The 21,567-nt window shown below is 45.7% G+C and overlaps 1 protein-coding gene and 1 long non-coding RNA gene across 6 annotated transcripts; one reads left to right on the plus strand and one right to left on the minus strand.

Annotated features, from left to right (window-relative positions):
• Positions 1–1,765: 1,765 nt before the first annotated feature.
• Positions 1,766–19,782, minus strand: LOC147244784 (uncharacterized). Its single transcript, XR_015110137.1, has 6 exons — positions 19,712–19,782; positions 3,602–3,806; positions 3,157–3,246; positions 2,785–2,893; positions 1,899–1,974; positions 1,766–1,811 (listed from the first exon to the last, which is right to left on the minus strand). It is a non-coding gene; the product is annotated as an uncharacterized LOC147244784 (long non-coding RNA).
• LOC147244785 (neurogenic differentiation factor 2-like) lies at positions 3,630–12,240 on the plus strand. Of its 5 annotated transcripts, XM_086185576.1 has the most exons (3): positions 7,370–7,496; positions 7,928–7,943; positions 10,284–12,240. In XM_086185576.1, exons 1-3 carry the CDS (start codon positions 7,469–7,471, stop codon positions 11,359–11,361), a joined length of 1,122 nt encoding a protein of 373 aa, XP_086041702.1. In that variant the 5' UTR covers positions 7,370–7,468; the 3' UTR covers positions 11,362–12,240. The 5 variants fall into 5 exon arrangements, with proteins under 5 accessions (XP_086041706.1, XP_086041702.1, XP_086041701.1 ...); XM_086185580.1 differs by lacking the exons at positions 7,370–7,496; positions 7,928–7,943 and adding an exon at positions 3,630–3,725; XM_086185575.1 differs by lacking the exons at positions 7,370–7,496; positions 7,928–7,943 and adding an exon at positions 8,320–8,702.
• Positions 19,783–21,567: the final 1,785 nt, after the last annotated feature.

Genomic DNA, 21,567 nt, shown 5'->3' on the forward strand with positions numbered 1-21,567 from the left:
CGTGAAGGAGCAGATAAATGCATGGGCGGTAATGCAAATATCACTTCCTGCATTGTCTAGGTGGGGCTAGAGGACACACACACACACACACACACACACACACACACACGTTGGATGTAAATCAGACATTAGTTAAATTAGGATTACCTCATATAACGAGGTAGCGGTACGACTTTGACTTAAATGAGGTACGTGCAACATCTGGACGGTGTTGTTTTCGATGGCGAAACATCACAGTCCGCTGCCTCACCGCAGTAACACCGTGAAATGAAAACCCACAGCCTTCACAGCAACCCATCACCGACGTTCTTCAGGTGTTTCAGACCAAATTTGAGACGGATCTGGCCGACCCACTGGGAGGAGTACATCAAAGTTTAAAAAACAAAAGCAAAACAAAACAAAAACTTGTCATTTCCTGTTCCTGCTGCTATGATAAATCTCAAAAATTGAATGGATGCCTCCTAGGATCAGACTGCATGCCTCCACCAAATCTGGTGGATTTTGGCCTCAGTTTTTGTGTTTGTAACAAGTAAATACTTGGGGGGGGGGCGATAAAGACGTATGACGTGGCAAATATCAGTATTAGAGTGCGTTCTCCATCACGCTATCTTATTCTCTCCACCTGCCAGGTGCTTCAGCACTAATAAGCTCATACTTTCACGTGGGATTTCAGAGACAAACGTCACTGCAAAAGCTGAAATATTCCATTATAGAGGATCAGAGGGAGGCTTTGTAGCTACACAGCAGGTGTCCTGGTAATTCTGCCGAGGGGAACAGAGGAGCCCACTACCTGTCAGTCAGCACCTCCCTCCACTCAGCCCATTTCATAACGCACCATCAAACCAGGAGGAGCCAGGACAGATACACCTGAGGAGCTGCTGTTTTGGAGGTGAAGGAGGCATGTGCACCATCTGCTGGTCCAATGGTGTAATTGCAGCTTCGTTGGTTTGAAGATCATGCTGTATTACTGACATTTGTACCCCACCCCACACACAACCTCATACTTATATCTTCGTGAGGACTTTCATTGACGTAATGCATTCCCTAGCCCCTGACCCTAAACACAGCCATCTCAACTGACTGCCTGACCCTAACCTTGACCCTAACTGACAGCTACAGGTATTTCGTGAGCATCTCAAGGTCATGCAGGTGTACTTTATCAGCTTGATTTGTTGCTCTGCTTTCTATGTGGCATTCTTTCGTGTCTTTAGTTCATGTGCAGCCATGTACTGGAGGTTTTTTGTTGGTCATCTTCCACCAATGAGGTCAATTTGTCAGTTTTGTCAGCAGGATTACACAAAAGCAAACCAACCAATCTGAAAGGGCTGTACTATGGAAGGAGGAGGGAGGAGGAAGCCGTTCAGTGGGAGGGGAGAGTAGTCAGAGATGCCCAGAGCCCTGCAGCTTTAATTAGGGCCCAAGCACCAAAGTTCCTTGGGGCAAAAAAAAAACAAAAAAACAAAAACACCTTTGCAGAGGTATCCATTCTCTGTGTGCTTTCCCTTTTGTTTCATTTTGGGCTTTATTGTTCTTTTTTTGTTTAGTTAATTAATATGTTACAGGGCCAAAGGAAAAAAAAAAAAACCAGCTCCTACAGCAATAAAGTTTCACTCACTATTTCAAAGGGCTTTATAATTTTACTTCAAACAATATGATTTGAATACTCCTAAGAGGAAAAAGTAGTGGCCCAAACACAGCACATGAAAATAAGACGAATCTAAACTAAACTAAGGGACAGAGAGGAGGAGGATTACCTGCTCAGCGGTGTTGTTATCACTGCAGCTGCAGAAGCAACATCCATCTGGAACGTGCTGGAACAACAGCGCACAATGGGACGACTCGCAAGAAGCGAGATGCGAGGGAACGACACAGTCACGATCAGGAGGGAAACACTGAACCTGGAACCAGGAATCCCACGGCTGATTCTTCTCCTGTTCGCGAGCGACTCGCAGTTCCTCCAGCGTGCTTCACGTACTGTAAGTACAGACAGAAAAACGATGTAAAAATGATTCTGCTGAGTTTTTCGAGAACAGTCCATATTATTACTGTCTGTCTTCTTCGAGGGCCAGGGTTAACATATACGTCGGCACTGTTTGATATCTAATTAAAACTTTCAGTTTACTCAAGAAAGTGCCGCTTTGGATGAAGCGCGCAAAGAAGAGAGCTGTTCAATTGTTCCGAAAGTCCAGTAGATGGCAGCCTACTGTAACGTTTAGTGCCTGACAAAGCTCACGACATGCTGAGCAGTCAAAGCTGAATTTGACTCTGAGGTGGTCTAGCGGGATAAATTTGAAACACGTCGCGGCACTGAATGGGTGAAGATCTCCCTCAACGGGATGCGGCGGCATGCAAACTGGGACGCAACAGAGTCGGGACAGAAAAGTTTCTGCCACAGAGAAAAAAAAAATGGAAGCAAGAAAACTTCTAACTCCTTAAAGTTAGAGATTGTTTGAGGAGTGGAAATTGTTCGTTAACTTTGATTTGTAAATTCTGGTGAGGCCAACACACGAGCCAGCAGCCGGGCGATATAGAAACAAATACATAAGAAAACAAGACAAGCGTTTGGGGTAATGTATGTGTATACATGTGGGTGTGTGAGCGCACTAGCATAGGGAGGCTACTGGAGACGTAGCAGGTGGAAGACATGGTGGAGGCAGAGACAGAGGAGGACATGGCAGTAGGGCAGTGATTTAATTAGCACCCTCTACCCCCTCCAGCCCTTCACTCATAGCATCAATAATGCATGGCCCCTTGTTTCCACTGCCATAATTAATCCTCTCTTACTATAATTAAAAGCCAAAAATCCCACAAGATGGTTCAGCTTGGCCAGGCACGAGTTGGGTTGGCACAGGAACTGATGAAAAACTCCAGAGCCCCTCACATACCCTGTGGACTGACAGATCGACAGACAGGCAGACATGTTCAATAGAGAGATCAATAGCCAACCAACACAGACAAGAAGCTGAAAATGCGAAATGACATGATGACGTAGTCCGCTTCCTGAAAATGTGCCTCCACTCTTTGTGAATGAGTGAGAAATTGTGAGAAGAGCAAGCCAACCTCAGTTCCATTCTCCAGAAGGGAGGATATAGGAACACACACACACTCACACACACACACACACACACACACACACACACACACACAGATCCTTACATATCCCAGATGAGGTTTGTCTCTGCCACGGCCAAGCCAGACGAGAAGGAGAGGTGGAGCTTTCTGATGCTGCAATTAGGACCACACTGTCTGGGCGAGCAAACAAGAATGAATATTTCAGTCCGGCGAGCTCCATGGGTACCAAGGTGGGGGCCTGGCACACCTACATGCACAGAATCCCCCCCCCCCCCCCACACACACACACACACACACATCTTACCAAGGCTGCCAGAATGATTCACCTCCCTATCACAGATGCCACAATTATCACATCACTGTGTAAACGATACCAGCTCACTGGACTGTTGTATTTGCTTTATAATGTTCATGTAAATATGCATCGGAGCGGTTGTGAGGATAGGTGCATCCGAGCTTGGCCACGTGCCAGGCAGCACCACAGCTGCCAGAGCAAAGGTCAACCTAAATTTAATCTACCTTTTCTCACCTTTTTCTCCTGGCCTCTTCAGGCTCCTCAGCATTTGGAATCGGTGCTTCACTCAAGAGGCTCCGGTGTACGGATCCTCTTCAGTCACACCCCGGACGTGTACAGTAGCAGGATTCCCTCCGGTGTGAGTTCATTGTCGATGCTCCACGCAACCCTCCTCCTGCCCCCCGACGGCCTCGGCCCCATCTCCACTTGATTTATCGCTCTAAAATACCACTGCACTAATTAGTCAAGTAATTAATTAATAGGCATTTGCATTTGTGCATATGCAATTAGAGGGCTGGAGAGAGGAGAGTGCAGATGGGGTCCGGGAGGCTGGTGGGGCGGGGGTGGGGGGGGTGGGAGGGTGTGTGTGTGTGTGTGTGTGTGTGTGTGTGTGTGTCTGCTGTATTTCACATTTGTGTCAGCAGAAGTTTGCAATTCATCCAGAAAGACAAGTGAAGTGCAGGTCATCACCTCGCGTGTCTGACAGTGAGCAAAGGAGGAAGGGAGGAGGGAGGATGACAAAGGTAGGAAGGTGTGGCTTGGTGACTTTGAGAGGCTAACAGAGTGCTGCAGGGATGACGTATTCTTATTAGCCAACATGGAAGATACTGCCATGGGTTCCCTGGACCAAAAACCGAGCCAATAAATGTCAAAAATAAACAAACATTAATGACAATAAACACGTTTTGTTCAGAAAGTCTAGTTTTCATAAACAAACACCATTTTTATGATATGAAACTCTGCAGATGTATCACTTCAGCGTCACCAAAACGAGCTTAATGCCTCTTCTGCTCTTATCGCGGTGACAATTTTTTTTTGTGTGTTGTTTCGCTACTTTGCTTGTGTCCTCTGGTTTTAGGACACAAAAAATTCTCAGAAACTTGCAAGTTCTTTTTGTTGCCATGTTTCATTTCATATAAAAAGCAACATTAAAGGACTAAAACCAAAAATTCAAGAGTATTGACAATGAAATGAGGGAACCTGATGTTTGATAATGCTAAATCTCCTGCTAACTCCGCTAATTCTCTCCTTCACAACTCCACTGGCTCTTATTTGACCATAGACGGAAGTAAGTGGCAATGAATTCGATATCTTAAAGCAGTGGTTCCCAATTTTTTAAGGGCCGGTGTCGCCAGACACATTCAACCAATCTGCCGTGAACTCGCTCTACCTACGAGCTGCGCTAGCGCCAACAGTGATAGGGCTGGCGCCGCTAATATCAACGCTACCTCAGTCAGAGTTGGTACTGGAAGCCCTGGAGCAGATGCTTTGTTGTACTGTGTCCACGAGGTTGGGGTGAAGGTGTTTCAACCATTTATTTGAGCAAGTCAGGCAACATATTGGGTGCTACAGGGCCAGGAGACGCAGGGTCCCACCCCCAGTGGTCCCACCTGTGGCCCTCATCCACCCCTGATTGGCTCGTAGGAGCCTAGTTTGGGCAGGTGGAATGAGAGTCAATCACAAGCAGGTAAGGTACTTAATCGCCGCTTTTTTTTGGGAAAGATTTTAAGAGCACACTGCTTTTTTTTTTCTTTTTCTTTTTGCGTATCACCTGATGTAACTGCGTGTACCCTGGTGTGGGAATCATGATCCTAAAGGGAAAAGGGATTCTAGTTTGCATTTGGATCACATGCATACATCCTGGTAGAAGCACAGCAGGTGGCCCTCACTTCAGACTAATCCGCATGCAAACAGGATGCAAAGTCATTCTTAAATATCATAATTCCAAACAAGCACTCCTCCGGCATTTCAATATCAGATCAAAGCCTTGCTGATTGGAGCTGCCTTGTGCCCAGCGTTGGCTGAAGCCATACTGTTGACATTTAGCATTTATTTTGGCAAGGTGACCTGAAGGTTGTTTTGGACTTGTTGAGAACAGCCATCGAATCCTCGTCCTCCTCCTCCTCCTCCTCCTCCTCCTCCTCCTCCTCCTCCTCCTCCTCCTCCTCCCCACTGCAGCTGAGACAGGATAGGGCACTGATTTGGCTGGCAGCGAGGCTTCGTGCCCCCCCCCCCATCACACACACACACACACACACACACACACACACACACACACACACACACACACACACACACACACACACACACACACACAAACCCCTGACACAATCGCACCACCATGGGTTGGGGTAGCGCCAGGTTACCATCCCTTAATCCCACAAGGGATGGGACACATTAGCGGATGTGCAGCATCATGGCTCCCCAGCCACAGCTGCCACACTACTGGTGACCCCGGGGATGACCCCTGCAACCGCCCCAACACTCCTTCTGCTGTGGAGAGGATGTAGGGGTGATCCAGGCCCAAGGACATGATGAGCTCCTATCAGCTATTTCTCAGCCTCCAGGTCCCTGTTCCCCGGGTCTCTTTGTGCCAAATTGGACTTGCTGGTCATCAAGCTCATTTCTCCCACATTAACTCCACTAATATGTGCTAAATAGAGATATCTTGGTGCTGGGATGGACACAATGCAGCACAAACACACACACACACACACACAGAAACACACAGGACTGGGATGCTGATAGCGACAAATTCTTGCAACTTGATGTGCCAACATGCCTCCTCCTAAATCTCAGCCACCTCTGCCAGCTCTTACCAATTCCCTGTCATCTCAAGCTTGTCCCCCCTCCTCATGTTTCATACATCCCTGGTGAGCCTGCACACCTGGGTCTCACTCTCTCACTCTTTCTCTCTCTCCCCCTCTCACCCTTCCCCTTCTTTCTTTGAGGCTCGCCCCTGAAGGCGCCCCCTCACTCACTGAACACCAAAGACGCCACCACCAGCACCGGCAGCACCAGCAGCAGCGGCAGAAGCTTTGGCAAACCTCACACACTTAAACACGGTTAATATTTGATCTTCAGCAACACACACACACACACACACACACACACACACACACACACACACACACACATACAAACAAACAACACGCATGCACTCGTAATATTCTACCTTTTATTCTGACTCATTTGCAGCTTTTGCAAGTGGGTCATCTGTGCCCACAAGAGTTAGAACAAATCACAATTGGTTTGGGTTGTCGTTCCTCTGAATACATCGAAGCATAATTTGATCCAATTAGGTAAATAAATAAACAATATGCCTTCTGTTCCACAGCCTTAATGTACTTATAATGCATTCCCATCCCCCTCCCCCCCACCAGAGATGCGGTGGAGGGTAAATCATTGCAACTAAACCTTGTTTCTTTCTCAGAAGAGTTAATTGATTGATGTAATTTTACGATAAGCTGCCTATATTATTATCCTCTTATTGAACTTGCATAGGAGACAGGGAGTCTTTTAAAATTGTTAATTGATTAATTGCCCGCTTATATGATTTAATCGACCAGCTGCAAGTGATCTTAAGACATATAACACTAAAATATTTTATGGCTTGGCCACTTCATACATGGCCCTGTGGAATAATCAGTTTCATGCTCCCATTGGACTTTCCTGTACATCCACTGCCTATATTCATATTTATATTTATATATTCATATCAGAGTTTATTTCAGAAGGAATTCACTGGTTTTCTTAAGAAAATGGGCTAAATATCTTGAAGCAGCAGGTCAACAATGATTTTTTCCCTCGCTCCCTCTCTCTTTTTGTTCCACCATTTTATTTGTTCCCTCTTCTCTTCTGTTTTTCCTCCTTTTTCTGGCTGTGTGAGCGCTAGCGCGGTGACAGATGGCGAAGCCCTCCTCCTCCTCTTCCTCCACCACCACCTCCTCTCTCTCTCTCTCTCTCTCTCTGTCTCTCTCTCTCTCTCTCTCTCTCTCTCTCTCTCTCTCTTCCCCCGGGAGGGCAAATCTCTCCGAATGCGGGCGCATGTCAATCACCGGGCTCTCATGTGATGGCTCTTGCCGGTGACGTGCCAGCCATATGGGCGCTGGCATCACAGCCTTAGCTGGTATGTAACCCCGTCCCCGGTAGCTCACTGTTGCCTCACGCACACATACACATACACACACACACACACACACACACACACACACACACACACACGCACACACACACACACACACACACACACACACACACACACACACACACACACATACATGCTCACTCACACACGCAGACGCGAAAGACGCACAGCACCGGTTACTGGAGAGTGCGCGCACTGGGAGAGGAGCGCCACTAAAGCACGCGTCAGCGGCAGTGAAGGAGAGCCGCCGCCGCCGCCGCGCGCTGCAGCCTGCAACCTAAACACTGATCCGGAGCGTCGCTTCGTGCGGTCCCAGAAGATGGTCTGAAACTCCGGTGCTTTCTCTCTCTCTCTCTCTCTCTCTCTCTCTCTCCTCTCTCTCTCTCTCTCTCTCGCTCCCATCCTGTGTGAAGAGCCCTACTCGAGGAGGTAAGTTGTAGCATTAAATTGATCCAAAATGGAGGAGGAAAAAAAATATAATTACTCCAAAATAAACAGATGGAACAAACGCTTATGAGACGGAAGGTGTTGTGGACTTTATGCTTGTTGGGATTGTTTCTGTCTGGTATGGCTGGCACGAATCCACGTGGGGAATCTATTGATCCTGTGGATCACCGATATCGGCTTTTTACCGACTGACTCGATCTGCTGGTGGCTCCTTTTAACGAACCTGTCACACGGCGTGCACGTCAGTTTATTGGATTTGCACAAATAGCTCATCATTCCCTCACTCTCTCTCTCTCTCTCCCTCTCTCCCTCCCTGCCCCCCCACCCCCCACCCCCCCGCATGCCCTTCAACTTCTGACATCCAAATCTACCTGGATTATAAAAGCCAAGCAAAAAAACACACTTGAGTCAAAAGGCAAACGCGGGATCGTTTACAGCGACAACGGCAGCGGTCTTCCTGAGGACCGGGAAGCCCTCCTGAGATACGCAGCGAGCAGCTTGTGAATAGATGATACCGGACACTAATTTGATTTAGAGACCTCTGCGTCTGGCACGCCGAGGAATTAGCGAGAAAAAAAAGAAGAAGAAGAAGAAGAAGAAGAAGGAGGAAAAAAAAAAAAAAGATGAGCACCACAGATATTTATGGAAGATTTTTACACCTCAACGAAGGACGTCCTCGAGCTTAATGGGAGATTTATTGACGATCTCGTCGATGATTTGCATCTCGGAGCAAATGAAAGGGTGGGACATCGCCGCTGGAGTGTGACAGGGCAGCGAGCGTCGTGATTTATCTCTGTTTGTCCAGTTTTATCCTTCGATAATTCATCTCAACTTAACGCGGTTTTTTTTTTCAAATTCTTCTCTCAGCGTTTTGCCAGTAAGAACATATACATATATATATATTTAACGAGGGCTAAAAGGATACAAGCCATCGCTGACTAAAAAAAAAAAAAAAAAAAAAGTGCTTTGAAATGATGCACTCGTGCATACTGAATTATGTGTGAAATCTATTTCGTGTAAGCTGCATGGTCTGTTAATTAAACGTTGTTGTGTTTTTTTTTTTTTTTTTTTGCTTCTAATTGAGCAAACCTCCTGAGCCTGTGATTTAAAAACTAGATTTTGCCCCTGGCGCGCACTCTCACTCTCTCTCTCTCTCTCTCTCTCTCTCTCTCTCACACACACACACACACGAGATAATTACCCAACCACCACAGCCTACTGTAGCGGGGTCTCTCTCTCTCTCTCTCTCTCTCTCTCTCTCTCTCTCTCTCTCTCTCTCTCTCTCCTGCTGCTGCTCTGTAATAATAGATGGGAAGTGTTAGGGACGCAGCCAGGGAGGATGTCAAAGATCACAATATCCCTGCACTTACTAATCAAGTGGTAGGCCGATCAATTGCATTCATTTTTTAATTTATTTTAAATTTTGCATTTATTAATACGCATGCAAATGTAATTTGTTACAGCCAGAGATGTTGAGGCATTTTTTTCTGATAAAATATTTTAAATATATTCTTCCTCCATTTTTGGTTTGTTTTAGTGTTATTATATTTTAAAGAATTGAAAACGTGCACATTTACGTTTAATTTCTTACGAAATTGTTCATAAAGGTCCTAATCTGTTTTCCAGGCTTTTTTTTTTTTTTTTTTTTTTACGGCTTAAATTAGAAAAATGTCTATAAGCCTTAATTTAATCATCAGCGTGACTTTATACAAGCTACAGCCTAACAATTAAATAAAATCCGCCTCCTCTGAGGAGGTATGGCGCGGATGAATAGTGCTGGAATGCAGCCAGGAGTGTATATATGGGCGTCAGGAGGAGTGAAAGTGGAGGAGGCCCCCCACCCCCACCCCCCACTCCTCCCCCAAGGGACCTGTAATGTGGCCCCTGCCGCTGGGACCCGCTGCGAGAGGACGAGACAGGGCACACTGATGACAGCAGGGATTTAAATGGGGATCCGTCTGGCTGCAACCCAGCACAAAGCTTTAAGAGCTTATTTCCTCCTTCTTCTTCTTCTTCCTCTTCTTCTTCCCGTCACATTTAAACTCTTTGTCCTTTAGAAGCTGAAAGTATTCTTTAAAAAAAAAAAAAAAAGCAGGCACACAAAAATAATGTTCTGGGAGTGACAGCAGATCTAGCGACATGTCTTCAGTGGGGTTTAAATTAATAAATCACGTATTTAAGGTGACGTGTTCGCCGTGTCAGAGCCAGAGTCTTTTTTGTTTGTTTGTTTGTTTGTTTTTGTTTTTTTTTTCCTCTCTTGTTGCTCAGCTGTCTTACGCTCCTGAGGCCTCATTCGATTGGATTTCTTCTCTTCCCTTCCAGAGCCACAATGTTGACGAGGCTTTTCAGTGACCCTTCGCTGCTTCCCGATGTGCAGAAGTACGCCGGCTGGGCGGAGGACAGCGACGGGGAGGATCCCAAAGTCAAAGATGAAGACCAAGACACCCAGGACGACATGGACTCTGCCGATCTGAGAGGGGATAGCCGGACTCACTCCGAGCACGCCGGGGAAGAGGACGAGGACGACGAGGTGGAGGAGGAGGACGACGGAGAGGACACAGAGGGAGAAAGGCCCAAGAAAAGAGGCCCCAAGAAACGCAAAATGACCCAGGCCCGGATCGAACGCTCCAAGATGCGGCGGATAAAGGCCAACGCGCGTGAGCGGACCCGCATGCACGACCTGAACTCTGCGCTCGACAATCTGCGTAAAGTGGTGCCGTGCTACTCCAAAACGCAAAAACTATCCAAAATTGAGACGTTGCGGTTGGCCAAAAACTATATCTGGGCCCTGTCGGAGATATTGCGCTCTGGAAAAAGGCCTGATCTGGTGTCCTACGTCCAGACCCTGTGTAAGGGACTCTCCCAGCCCACCACCAACCTGGTGGCGGGCTGCCTGCAGCTGAACTCCCGTAACTTCCTAACCGAGCAGCAGTGTCAGGAGGGGGGCAGGTACGGGTCCGGTTCCTTCTCCATGCATTCCTACCCGTACCAGTGTGCGCGTCTCTCCAGCCCCCACTGCCGCCAGGGCTCGAACTCGCATCCCTTGAGCACGCACGGCTACTGTTCCGCTTACGACTCTCTGTACGGAGGGAGTGGATCCCCGGAGTACAACAGCCCCGAGTACGAGGGTCCCCTCAGCCCGCCCCTGTGCATCAATGGCAACTTTTCCTTGAAGCACCAAGGCTCTGCATCCCCCGAAAACGAGAAGGGTTACCACTACTCTATGCATTACTCCGGCCTGCCTGGCTCCAGACCCACCGGGGCCCACAACCTTGTGTTTGGCTCCTCGGGGACCCGGAGTGGCATTCACTCTGAAAACGTCCTGCCTTACCACGACATGCACTTACACCACGACCGGGCCCCCGTGTATGATGAACTGAACGCGTTTTTTCACAATTAAAAGAGAGAAGCTTGTCGTGCCCCCCCCCCCCCCAATCAACAATCTAAACACGGCACATTTTGATAAGCTTCCCCTCGAGGATTTAGGCTTTCTGGGGAGACGTTTAACTCATTTTTAATCTAATTTACCAGGTATTTTCTTTGCTATAGTCAGCGATGTAGTGGCAGGCGATACACACACATACAAACACACGCGCGCGCGCGCGCGCACACACACACGCACGCACGCACACACACAAACAAAATTACGCAACAGAATTGATCCAGAGGAAATTTGTTAAGAGAATTTCCAATTGTAAATGTTTTGGGTTTTTTGGGGTTTTTTTTCAATGTGGTTTTGTGTTTGTATCAGTGCCTGTTTGCATTTTGATGACCGGAAGTTTAAAGTCACCCACTTCTTTATTTCCCACTACATCACTGGCTGCAGCTGGAACCTTGAAATTGGCTGTAGCTGTAGTGACATGACAGCTAAATCACCGAAGAAGAAGAAGAAGAAGAAGAAGAAGAAGAAGAAGAAGAAGAGGACGAAGAAGAAAAAGAGGACGAAGAAGAAGAAGAAGAAGAAGAAGAAGAAGAAGAAGAAGAGGACGAAGAAGAAGAAGAAAAGAGAAAAATCATTCTCGCGAGACTTGGGGGAGGGGGTGAGATTTCAAGAAGAAACAAATGCACAAATTGGGGTTTGTGTTAAAAGAATCTGTTCTCCAGCAAATCAATCGTTTCGCATCTATGCAAAACCTGGAAAGACCACAGAGCGAGGCAACAAGTCGAAGACAGACACTGTATGTTTCATCAGTCTGTACTGTTGCTGTACACACACATACACACGCACACACACGCGCGCACACACACACACGCACACACACACACACGCACACACACACGCACACACACGCACACACACGCACACACGGCACTCAACACCCAACTATGTTGAAACATCAAAATACATTGAAATCAGACATTTTTTCTCGTTTTCTTTATTTAATGTTATTTATTCACATGACTTTATTCTTCTATCTGAGCCATTGCACTGTACTTTTCTTTAAGATTTAATTTAATTAATTTTTGCTATGTTGACATTATTATTATTATTATTATTATTATTATTATTGCACGTATTTATTGTGTTGTTTTCTGTAATTAATGTTAATAGTCTATGGAAATGAAGGGACCCCATGTGTTGCTGAGCCCTTCTCTCTCTCTCTCTCTCTCTCTCTCTCTCTCTCTCTCTTATTTTTGTTCTTTTCATAAAAATCAAGTCGTTCAGCTTTGTATTCAACCAACTGTGTGGTAAAATAAAATAACAATAAATGAGACTGTGCAACCTGCTTCATTTACGCTTGTATCTAAGCTTTGCTTTCAGCCTGCAAAAATCCACCCCCAAAAAAACTTTCACCTTTTAATGGGAAGTGAAGAAAAAGTGATCGTTTTCATTTTGAATTAAATTGCTCAGACATTGTATTTGGAGGATATTAACAGTCCTATGCTTTAAAAAAAAAAATTTAGCATTATAATGGGAGGTATGTGATGCGGACCAGGCCTGGTGCCACAGCCCGCAGGAGTCCGAGTAGAGGGCCTACAAACCCGGACAGAAGGGAGGAGGCCACACTTGACTCCCCTCTTGGTGAGGAATCCTGGTGCCGGATTAAAAAAAAAAAGATATATGAAAATAAGTGGAATCATTACTATTATTATTATTATTATTATTATCATTATTATTATTATTATTATTATGACTATTAAGTGACTGGAGATTCTACAGGCTGAGTTCCAGCAATAACAAAACACATGGCGTTATTCAATGTGCTGCGTTCAAGGTCACCAGGGTAAAAACGGAGGCCTGCAGCTCCACTGTAGTTCCAGGACCGCGGACAGCTCCCAAAACTTTTTTGTTTTTCTTTTTGGTGAAATCCAAGTAATTCTAATAGGTGACGTGTTCATAGACTGCAGCACATTAAGGAGCTTTTTTTTATTATTTATTTATTTATTAGATTTTTAAGCCAACAACCCCCCGCCCCAAAAAAAGTTCACCTGCTTGCATGAGAAATAACAGCCTTGACTGCTAAAAGGAGCAAATACGTGGAACATTTAATAAAACACACATTTAGTGTCATTTTTTTAATGCTTCTCATAAAATAAACGAAAGTGTTGGGTTTACTTGTTGAACTAATTTCTCTAAATAAATAAATAAATCAATAAATCCCCATTTGTGTAATTACGGTAAAGTAACTGCAGATTTTATGACGGACTTTGTTTTCCTTTTTTTTTTTTTAATTCTCAAATACTCCATCGTCCTCTTCATCATCATCATCATCCTCATCCTCATCATCATCTTGTTAACGGAATTAAATCTGTGTGCTGTGTGCTTATTGAATTTAAGTCACCCCAGAAATTACTCCCAAAAAAATTGGTGTATAACACGCTCACACACACACACACACACACACACACACACACACACACACACACACACTGAAAGGGGCATCCGTTGCCACCTCGGCTGGGTTTGGAGCGGTGCCCCAGGACCCATATGTTCCCCAAAATGTCCCGGGTGCTCGCTGCTGTCAGGACACACGCAGGCTGTGGGAGACCAACATTAATATCAATATCAGCAATGAAGACTTTTGTCCTCCTTTAACTATTTTATCTGAGATAAAATCATGAAAAGGAGCAGAGAGATCTCAAGGATAATTGCCTCTTAGTTCAGGAAAATAGTATAAATTATATATATATATATATATATATATATATATATATATATATATATATATTCTTTAAATTTGCATAATTTACATAAATAAAGATTCAACAGGGAAATAATGTTTTAACCCGAACAAACTATTCTGAGTTTTGGGGAGCAACCAAACTCAATAGTTTCGTCAATAATAATTTCTCAACCACCAGCAATTTCGTCCTCAGTTGTGTTTCAGATTTAACACCGAAGTTTAGATCCCAACAGAAGCATTTCACTGCCCGGGTTTGTTTTTTTTTCTTGTTATTTGTTTAAAGTAATATATCATTTATATTCTTTTATATATCAACATGAAACGAAGGTGAAAAATGTAAACCTAAAACTAAATAACACGCCATTTGCAGGCTGTAAAGGTATTTATAGTTTTTTTTAACCATTTGATGACACAGAAATGGGTCACGCGTTGGAGCGTATTTTTGAAAAGCAAACTTGCCAGCAACTTTTATTTGGATACATGTGGTAAATCACACGCAGCTTTTCAAACGCGTGAGGCTGGTTGTGTCGGTGCGCTCACACCGCTGCAAATTTCGTTCAATGGACCAAAAAATATGTATATTTTTACCGTTTATTCTTAAAGCGGCCGAAACTATTTTGATTATTTTCGATCAGGAAACAAATTCAGATTCATTATCATTTTTCTCTCATTTTCTTCTCATCTGATAAAAGTGCTGCTCCACTTCTTTCAGGTTCGATTTAAACTCCTACAATGTAACCTGCAGCGTGTTTAACTGGCAGGCGTCTCGACCTGTGAGCGCACTCATTTAGTCAAAGCCTCCCTGGTGGGAATCTGCAGTGCGAGGCGCGGCGGGGTTTCGGCTCCAAAACCACCGATTGGACCCTGCAGATCAACTCTGCTTTATACTTTTCCTGTTGCCTCCTCTCTCTCTCTCTCTCTCTCTCTCTCTCTCTCTCTCTCTCTCTCTCTCTCTCTCTCTCTCTCTCTCTCTCTCTCTCTTTTTTGGCCTCATCAATAAAGTAAAAAAAAAAAAAAAAAGTTGCATATATTTCTGGAGGAGTTAGTCCAACAGTGAAAGCAGCCAGCAGTAGGAGAGGGCATCTATCAAAATACTCACCACCACCACCACCACCACCACCACCTCACCATAGTCCGGAGAGAGAGAGAGGGAGAGAGAGGCTGGCAGGCTGGCAGAGGAGAGCCGTGCCAAGTCCCTTAATGTTCCCCAGCAGCAGCACCAGGAGCTCCGGAGAGGACAACCCAGTGTGCCAGTTCACCGGGCCAAAGTGACACTGCTGGGAGGAGTCGATGTTTCTTTCCTAATTTTTGCAGCATCTGTTCATTATCCAGGACGTTTAAAAACGAGAATCCAGAGTAGCTAACCTGCACACACTCATTTAACACACTCACACACACACACACTCACACACACACACACACACACACACACACACACACACACACACACACAAACGCGCAGATACACGGCAGTGAAGAGCTGGCCTATGAATATGCATGTTTCCCTGCAATGTACATGAGTTGAATGATAGCTGCGCTGCGTCCTTGTTTACAGTTCTTACAGGTGCAAACTTCAAACAAGCGCGCGCGCGCGCACACACACAGTCTCTCACACACACACAGTCTCACACGCACAGTCTCACACGCACACACAGTCTCACACGCGTTTGCACGAGTTTTAAAAAAAATAAAATCATTTTTTGGAAAGTCTTGTTTTTTTTAATTTCATTTAACTGAATAAGCGTAGTTTCATTTAATTTTTAACTCAATAGGCCAGTGTGTGTGTGTGTGTGTGTGTGTGTGTGAGAGAGAGAGAGAGAGAGAGAGAGAGAGAGAGAGATGACATGTTCTCACATCATACTAATGTGCATGTTTGAAAGTGTATCACACATTTTGTTAAATAAATAAACCGCAAAAATAATTACAATACGATTAAATTCATTAATAATCGTCACGTCGCTTCTGATATTTGAGTAAATACCATTTCCAGCCCTTAAATGCTTGAAAAATATTTCACACGTTTCCATAAATCAGATTAGTTCATATTGTTTTCAGAATTAATCATTTAATACTTATGTATTATGCGTATCACTTGCATGTGCAAATAAAAGTCTTGCATAGCGACTTAAGGGATAGAAAAACAACAACAAAGTTCCAGTGACACTCTGAGCTCCACTCCGGATGAAAAGTGAGTGAATGAATCTCGCTGTTTAAATTATCATGTTCATGCCCACTCTTTTTCTCACTCAACTTGGGAGGAGAAGAAAAAAATCAAGAGTGTTTGTCCGACATAACAGTCAATAGTGCGATTATCAAAATGTCACAAGTACTATGGTGTGAATTCCAATTAGCTAAAATAATAAGCTAGTGTGTGTGTGTGTGTGTGTGTGTGTGTGTTTTAAAATATCACATAGACTAATAATATGGATGCAGGGAATAAATGCAGGGGGGGGGTAATAATCTGCAGGAGATTGTGAGGATGCAATCTGGCAGAGATTAAATCCAATTGACAAAGACTTGTGTGTGTGTGGGGGGGGGGGTGGTGATGATGCGCCATCACTCGTGAGTTTTATGTGCAGAAAATCGCAGAATAAAGGACATAACGTTTGCGGCGTCCTGCGCCTTCACGTTGATGCTGCACATGTGCACAGAGGCAACAATCGTTCGTATTTACGCCAATTTCGGTGCCAGACTGTACGCAGCAGTGGCCCCTCGCTGCCAGACAGCGGGCCGGGCCGGCCGGCCTGTCACTGGCAGCCCGTTCCGAGGAAATTCCACAACATCTGTTTGTTATCACACAACGGGGCGCGGCGCAGCTCGGCCAGTGGGGCAGAAGAAGAGCGAGAACCGCGCTGGAGGTCCTGCCAGGGGAGAAGCTTGAGGAGGAGAGGGGGAGTAAGGGGTGGGGGTTGGGCAGGAGAGAACCGGAGCACTGGATTTGGCGGGTGGCCAGATAGGTGGTGCCAGATGTTGTACAGGGGAAAAGAGATTGTTCCTGAGAGTTTGGCTCGGGAGTGAAAGTCTTCTTGACCTGTCCGGCTGACCTCCCGTATCCTGCTGTACGCGCAGGGGTCCGGCGGCGGGGCCTGGGCGTGGCTGGCCCCAGTTTAGGAGGTTAAATAGGAGCGTGCGCGGGGACACAACTGGATCAGGGGAAGGGGGGGGGGGGGTCGTTGCTGGTCTGCACAGATGGCGTGTGTGCGTGCGTGTGTGCGTGCTCGTGTGTTATGATAGGGTTGGATGATGCCCTGGTCACATGGGCAGCAGTAATTGGGCTCCATATTGACCAGTTTGCAGCGCTGGGGGGCGGGCAGTCTCCCAGCTGGACCTGTCAGATGGCATCGCATCCACCTCACTGATCACCCCCCGGACGACCTCCGCACCTCTCCCCGTTTCCTTTCATCTCTCCCATCTCCTTCCCTCCGTCACCTTTAATCCCCCGGCGCCCGCCTCTCCCGCCGTGGCGGGGATGACGGGGATGACCTGCTCTGTCCATCAACACTTTCCCCTGCTCCTCCGAACTTACAGCTCTACTTTTGAGTGACAGACTCTTCCGTGTTTGTTTTTCATTGCAAGATTAAAAAAAAAAAAAAAAAAAAAGCATCCTGAAACATCATCTTCTGATAACAGCTGAATTGATTTACACTCATTATCGGTGACAGTTTTTAAAATGCATGAGCCTTTTTTTTCTGCCTGGCTTCCAAAAAAACTGGTAACTGAAGATTTACACCGAGGGACAGAACGTACAGGGCTGAGACAATTAATCAATTAATCACTGGCCAATACTGATTGATGCTTGTTAATCAGTTAGTTGTTTGGAAAATTGTTAACAGTCTCACAAATACCAAGAAATACTTGCATTTATGACGTTATAAACTGCAAAATTGAAATCTTACAAGTGTAATTGTCAAATTTTAACTTCATTCTTGTGAACTCAAGCAGTTTCTTCAATGAAAGCCTATGGCTGACAGATAGTTATATCTATCACAAAACAAATAAAATGTTTTTGTGCTTTTTTGTCCGAAATCAAGTGAAATTATCTGTGAGAGGTAGAAGCACAAATATTTGAAATAATACTTGAAAAAAAACCCTGGTGACACAGTAACGCTGCTTGCTAGGAGATTAAATCTTGTGAGTGATACTTTTACTAAAATCAGAGGAATGTCCTTGCAAGATTTAGAGCTTTTAGGATTGTCAAAGTACTTTTTTTTTTTGTTGTTGGTTTGCTGATCAGACTCACAAAAACAACGTGACATCGCACTGGGATTTTTGGAACTTGTGATTGGCATTTGTTTCACGATCAAAATGAGGACTGAAACCACTGATAACCAGCAATGAGAATAATTGCAGGCCTCCTCCTGACCACCCTGGGTGAAGCATCGTTCCAATCAGCGTCTCATGGTATTTAATTTCAGGCCAGTTCTGACGGCTTTATCAGCTCGCCTGCCCAACAAGTAGACCAACAAACAGTTTTCAAGTCTTACTAAAAGAGGTTTTTGCAGTTTTCGTGTAGAACAGACCTTTGTATCTGACCGACTTTAGCATGGTATCACCCCCCACACTCGGAGCAGTAATGCGGTGTGTTTTACTGTGAGGTGCCCGACTGTGAGGAGTTAGCACTATAGAAAGGATTTCATCCCAGACTTGGCAGGGGAGGGTCTCTGGGTACATGGAGAACAATCGTCTCTCCTTCAGTCCTGTCAGCCAGCAAACACAGAGAGCTGGCACACGCTCAATAGGAAAAGAGCGGGATAGTGACAAGGGGGATGGACACACACACACACGCACACACACACACACACACACACACACACGTGCTCATCCCATCCTTTCAAAATGGGTTCTGATGATGCCGACGGGGATTGTGGGGTGACAGGAAGTGGATGGGAGGACCTCGTGAAAAAAGTCTGTAAAATGACCACAGTGTTAGCCTGCTGTCAGAACCAACAGTCAGACAGAGAGGGAGGGAGGGGGGGGACAGGAAGTGATTGGCAGAGCAACCATGTCTGCCAGGCTTGCCAGGGAAAGCTCACACGGGAATACAGAGTTCCTATATGTTCAATATGTGGACAAGTGTTTTGATCCTGCAGCTCACTCACTGTCAGCGTTTCTGCATGCAGGAGTGAAAGTGCATGCGGTGTGTGCATGCATGCATGCATGAGCAAGAATGAGGAGGAGGAGTAGAGGTGGCAGAGGAGGGTGAAGTGTGTGTGTGTTTGTGTGTGTGTGGTGGAGGAGAAGGGGGGGGGCGGGGGAGTGTGCGCGTTTAAATTCTGTGACATCTGTTCATTACAACTAGAGTGTGTTTATTTTTATACAGCCACAAGCAGAGAGCTCGACTGGCACCGCTGGTTAATGTACCAGCCCGCTATGACGGCAAAGCAAATGAAAAATTAACCAGGAGATGGAAAAAAAAAACGAGGAGAGGAGTGAGGACAAAGGGAGAGAAAAAGGAAAAATGATAAGATAATATGTGACAAAAAAATGCGCGCATGCAGTGACCTCGCTCACGCGCACAGAGTCCCCGTTCTGATCTAATTAAGGACGGAAACACTATGAGCAGCTCGCAGTGAAGAGGCCGGGCGAAGACGCATTTATGCGTTCATGTGAGAGACAACAAATTACCTTGGAACGACGGTGGCTGGAGGAAACACGTTGTCACAGATCCAGAGCGGCGAACTTGCAACACCCAGTGCAAATAAAGCAGCAACAGAGGAACCTGCAAATCAGCAGATATCACATGGAATCAGACAGACAACAATCGCAGGGTGCACGGAGGCCACAACGCGCGTCGAGCCAAACGTTTTTGTTGCCCGGTTCTTCGCAGAACCTTTGAGGTCTTTTGCACGTCTGAATTTGCATGAAAATATATTCATATATTTTATTATATGTGTGCTTGTGTGTGTGTGTGTGTGTGTGTGTGTGTGTGTGTGTGTGTGTGTGTGTGCACTTCTAGCATTTGTCTTCTCATGGGAGCCTCGGTTTTCGGGGGTGGGGGGGTGGGGGGGAGGCAACTTTGATTACATTTGGCAGGACAATTGCTTGATCCAGAATCAGTTCTGGATCTGCTGACATCATATCACTCTTCCCACCAGTTTGTGTGTTTGTTATCAGGATATCGCTCTCCTTGAGTCCTTCAATCGTCTGTGCTCCAGAAAACCTAGTTTTCATAAAATTGTCCATAACTCAGAATAAAAGGGAGGGCTAAGCTCCCACAGATGGTGTGGATGGTGTTCTGGATCAGTGGTCGCATTACCTATTTTGGCAGTTGGGCTGAAAATTTACTACAATTTGCAGACTTTGATGATATCCATGTATGTGCTCAATGTGTGCTTGTACTTCATGTAAACGGGATGGCCCAAGTGTTGGCCTCTTCAGCATTGCTCAGCACAGTTAAACAGCACATTGCAGCTTTGAAAACAGTTTTTATACATTAGTTTATGAAGGTGTAGCTGACGAAACGGCAAGCAGGTGCATGCTAGTACGTGGGTGACGTGTGGCTTGGTTCACTTTGTGGGTGAAGTTCTAGAGGAGTGAGAAACTCTGTGCCACTCTGTCCTGCTGCGATCTCCTGACCGAGACAGCAGCAGAAAGAGAGAGAGGGAGAGAGAGAGAGAGAGAGAGTCCAACCATCCTCCAGACTTTTGCATCAACAAGACCCTGCTGCATCAACCACCCCACCCCCCCACCCCTCTACAAAGTGCCCCCAAGACTCACTACTGCCCGGCCCGGCCCCACTCCCATGCTCCCCTGGGACGGCCTGCTCTGGAATGCCGCTCAAGGGGAAGAATCTCGCTGCAGGCGCTCAATATGTCACATGTGTCCCAGAGAAGAGTGAGAGAGAGAGGTATGGCAGGTACGGTGTAGTGCTTTTACAAGGCAGTGACAGGTTGCCTGCACGGAGGTCTGTGTGTTTGTTTGATTGTGTGTGTGTGTGTGTGTGTGTGTGTGACAGATTCCCAGATTAGAGGTTTGAAGGGTTCAGATTAACAGGCTCAGGACGCAGCGCCCTGCTCTGAGCGAAAGGGAATTAGGATGGCATTAACGGCTCCTCTGCACCAGCACATTAGCCATTCATTACCATGTGGTAGCACAATCAGTAGCAGGCCGCCCCTCGTTCCCCTCCGTGTTATTGCATTCATGACAGTGTTAACATGTTGGGAGGCTTTGTTATTCATAGACCCTTATCAGGGGTATAATTGAACTATCACTCACCATCAGGCGGTTGTCACTCGACCTTCATTTCAAAAACATTTTTATGAGACAAAAGAAAAACTCGTGATAACGACAGTATTTTTTTACACCCCTGAATACGCCCTCAATGACAATGATGCCACGATAAAAGCCCAAATTTTGAGGTGTGTCATTCCCACGGAATTCCCACACAGAGAAAGCTGCCTGTGGTGAACACCATCAAGTCAGAAGCCAGCAGGTTTGTTGCTTTGCCTCAAATTCACAAAGATTTAAAAACCACACAAATA

This window comes from Aulostomus chinensis, chromosome 18 (assembly GCF_037954235.1).
Source record: "Aulostomus chinensis isolate RoL2024-O1b breed Wild chromosome 18, RoL_Achi_v1.0, whole genome shotgun sequence".
Classification (NCBI taxonomy): domain Eukaryota; kingdom Metazoa; phylum Chordata; class Actinopteri; order Syngnathiformes; family Aulostomidae; genus Aulostomus; species Aulostomus chinensis.

Coding starts and splice junctions, on each gene's coding strand:
- LOC147244785 (XM_086185575.1), top strand. CDS start 8,647: ATGGGAGATTTATTGACGATCTCGTCGATGATTTGCATCTCGGAGCAA. Junction 8,703..10,283: donor ATCTCGGAGCAAATGAAAGG/GTGGGACATCGC, acceptor CTTCCCTTCCAG/AGCCACAATGTTGACGAGGC.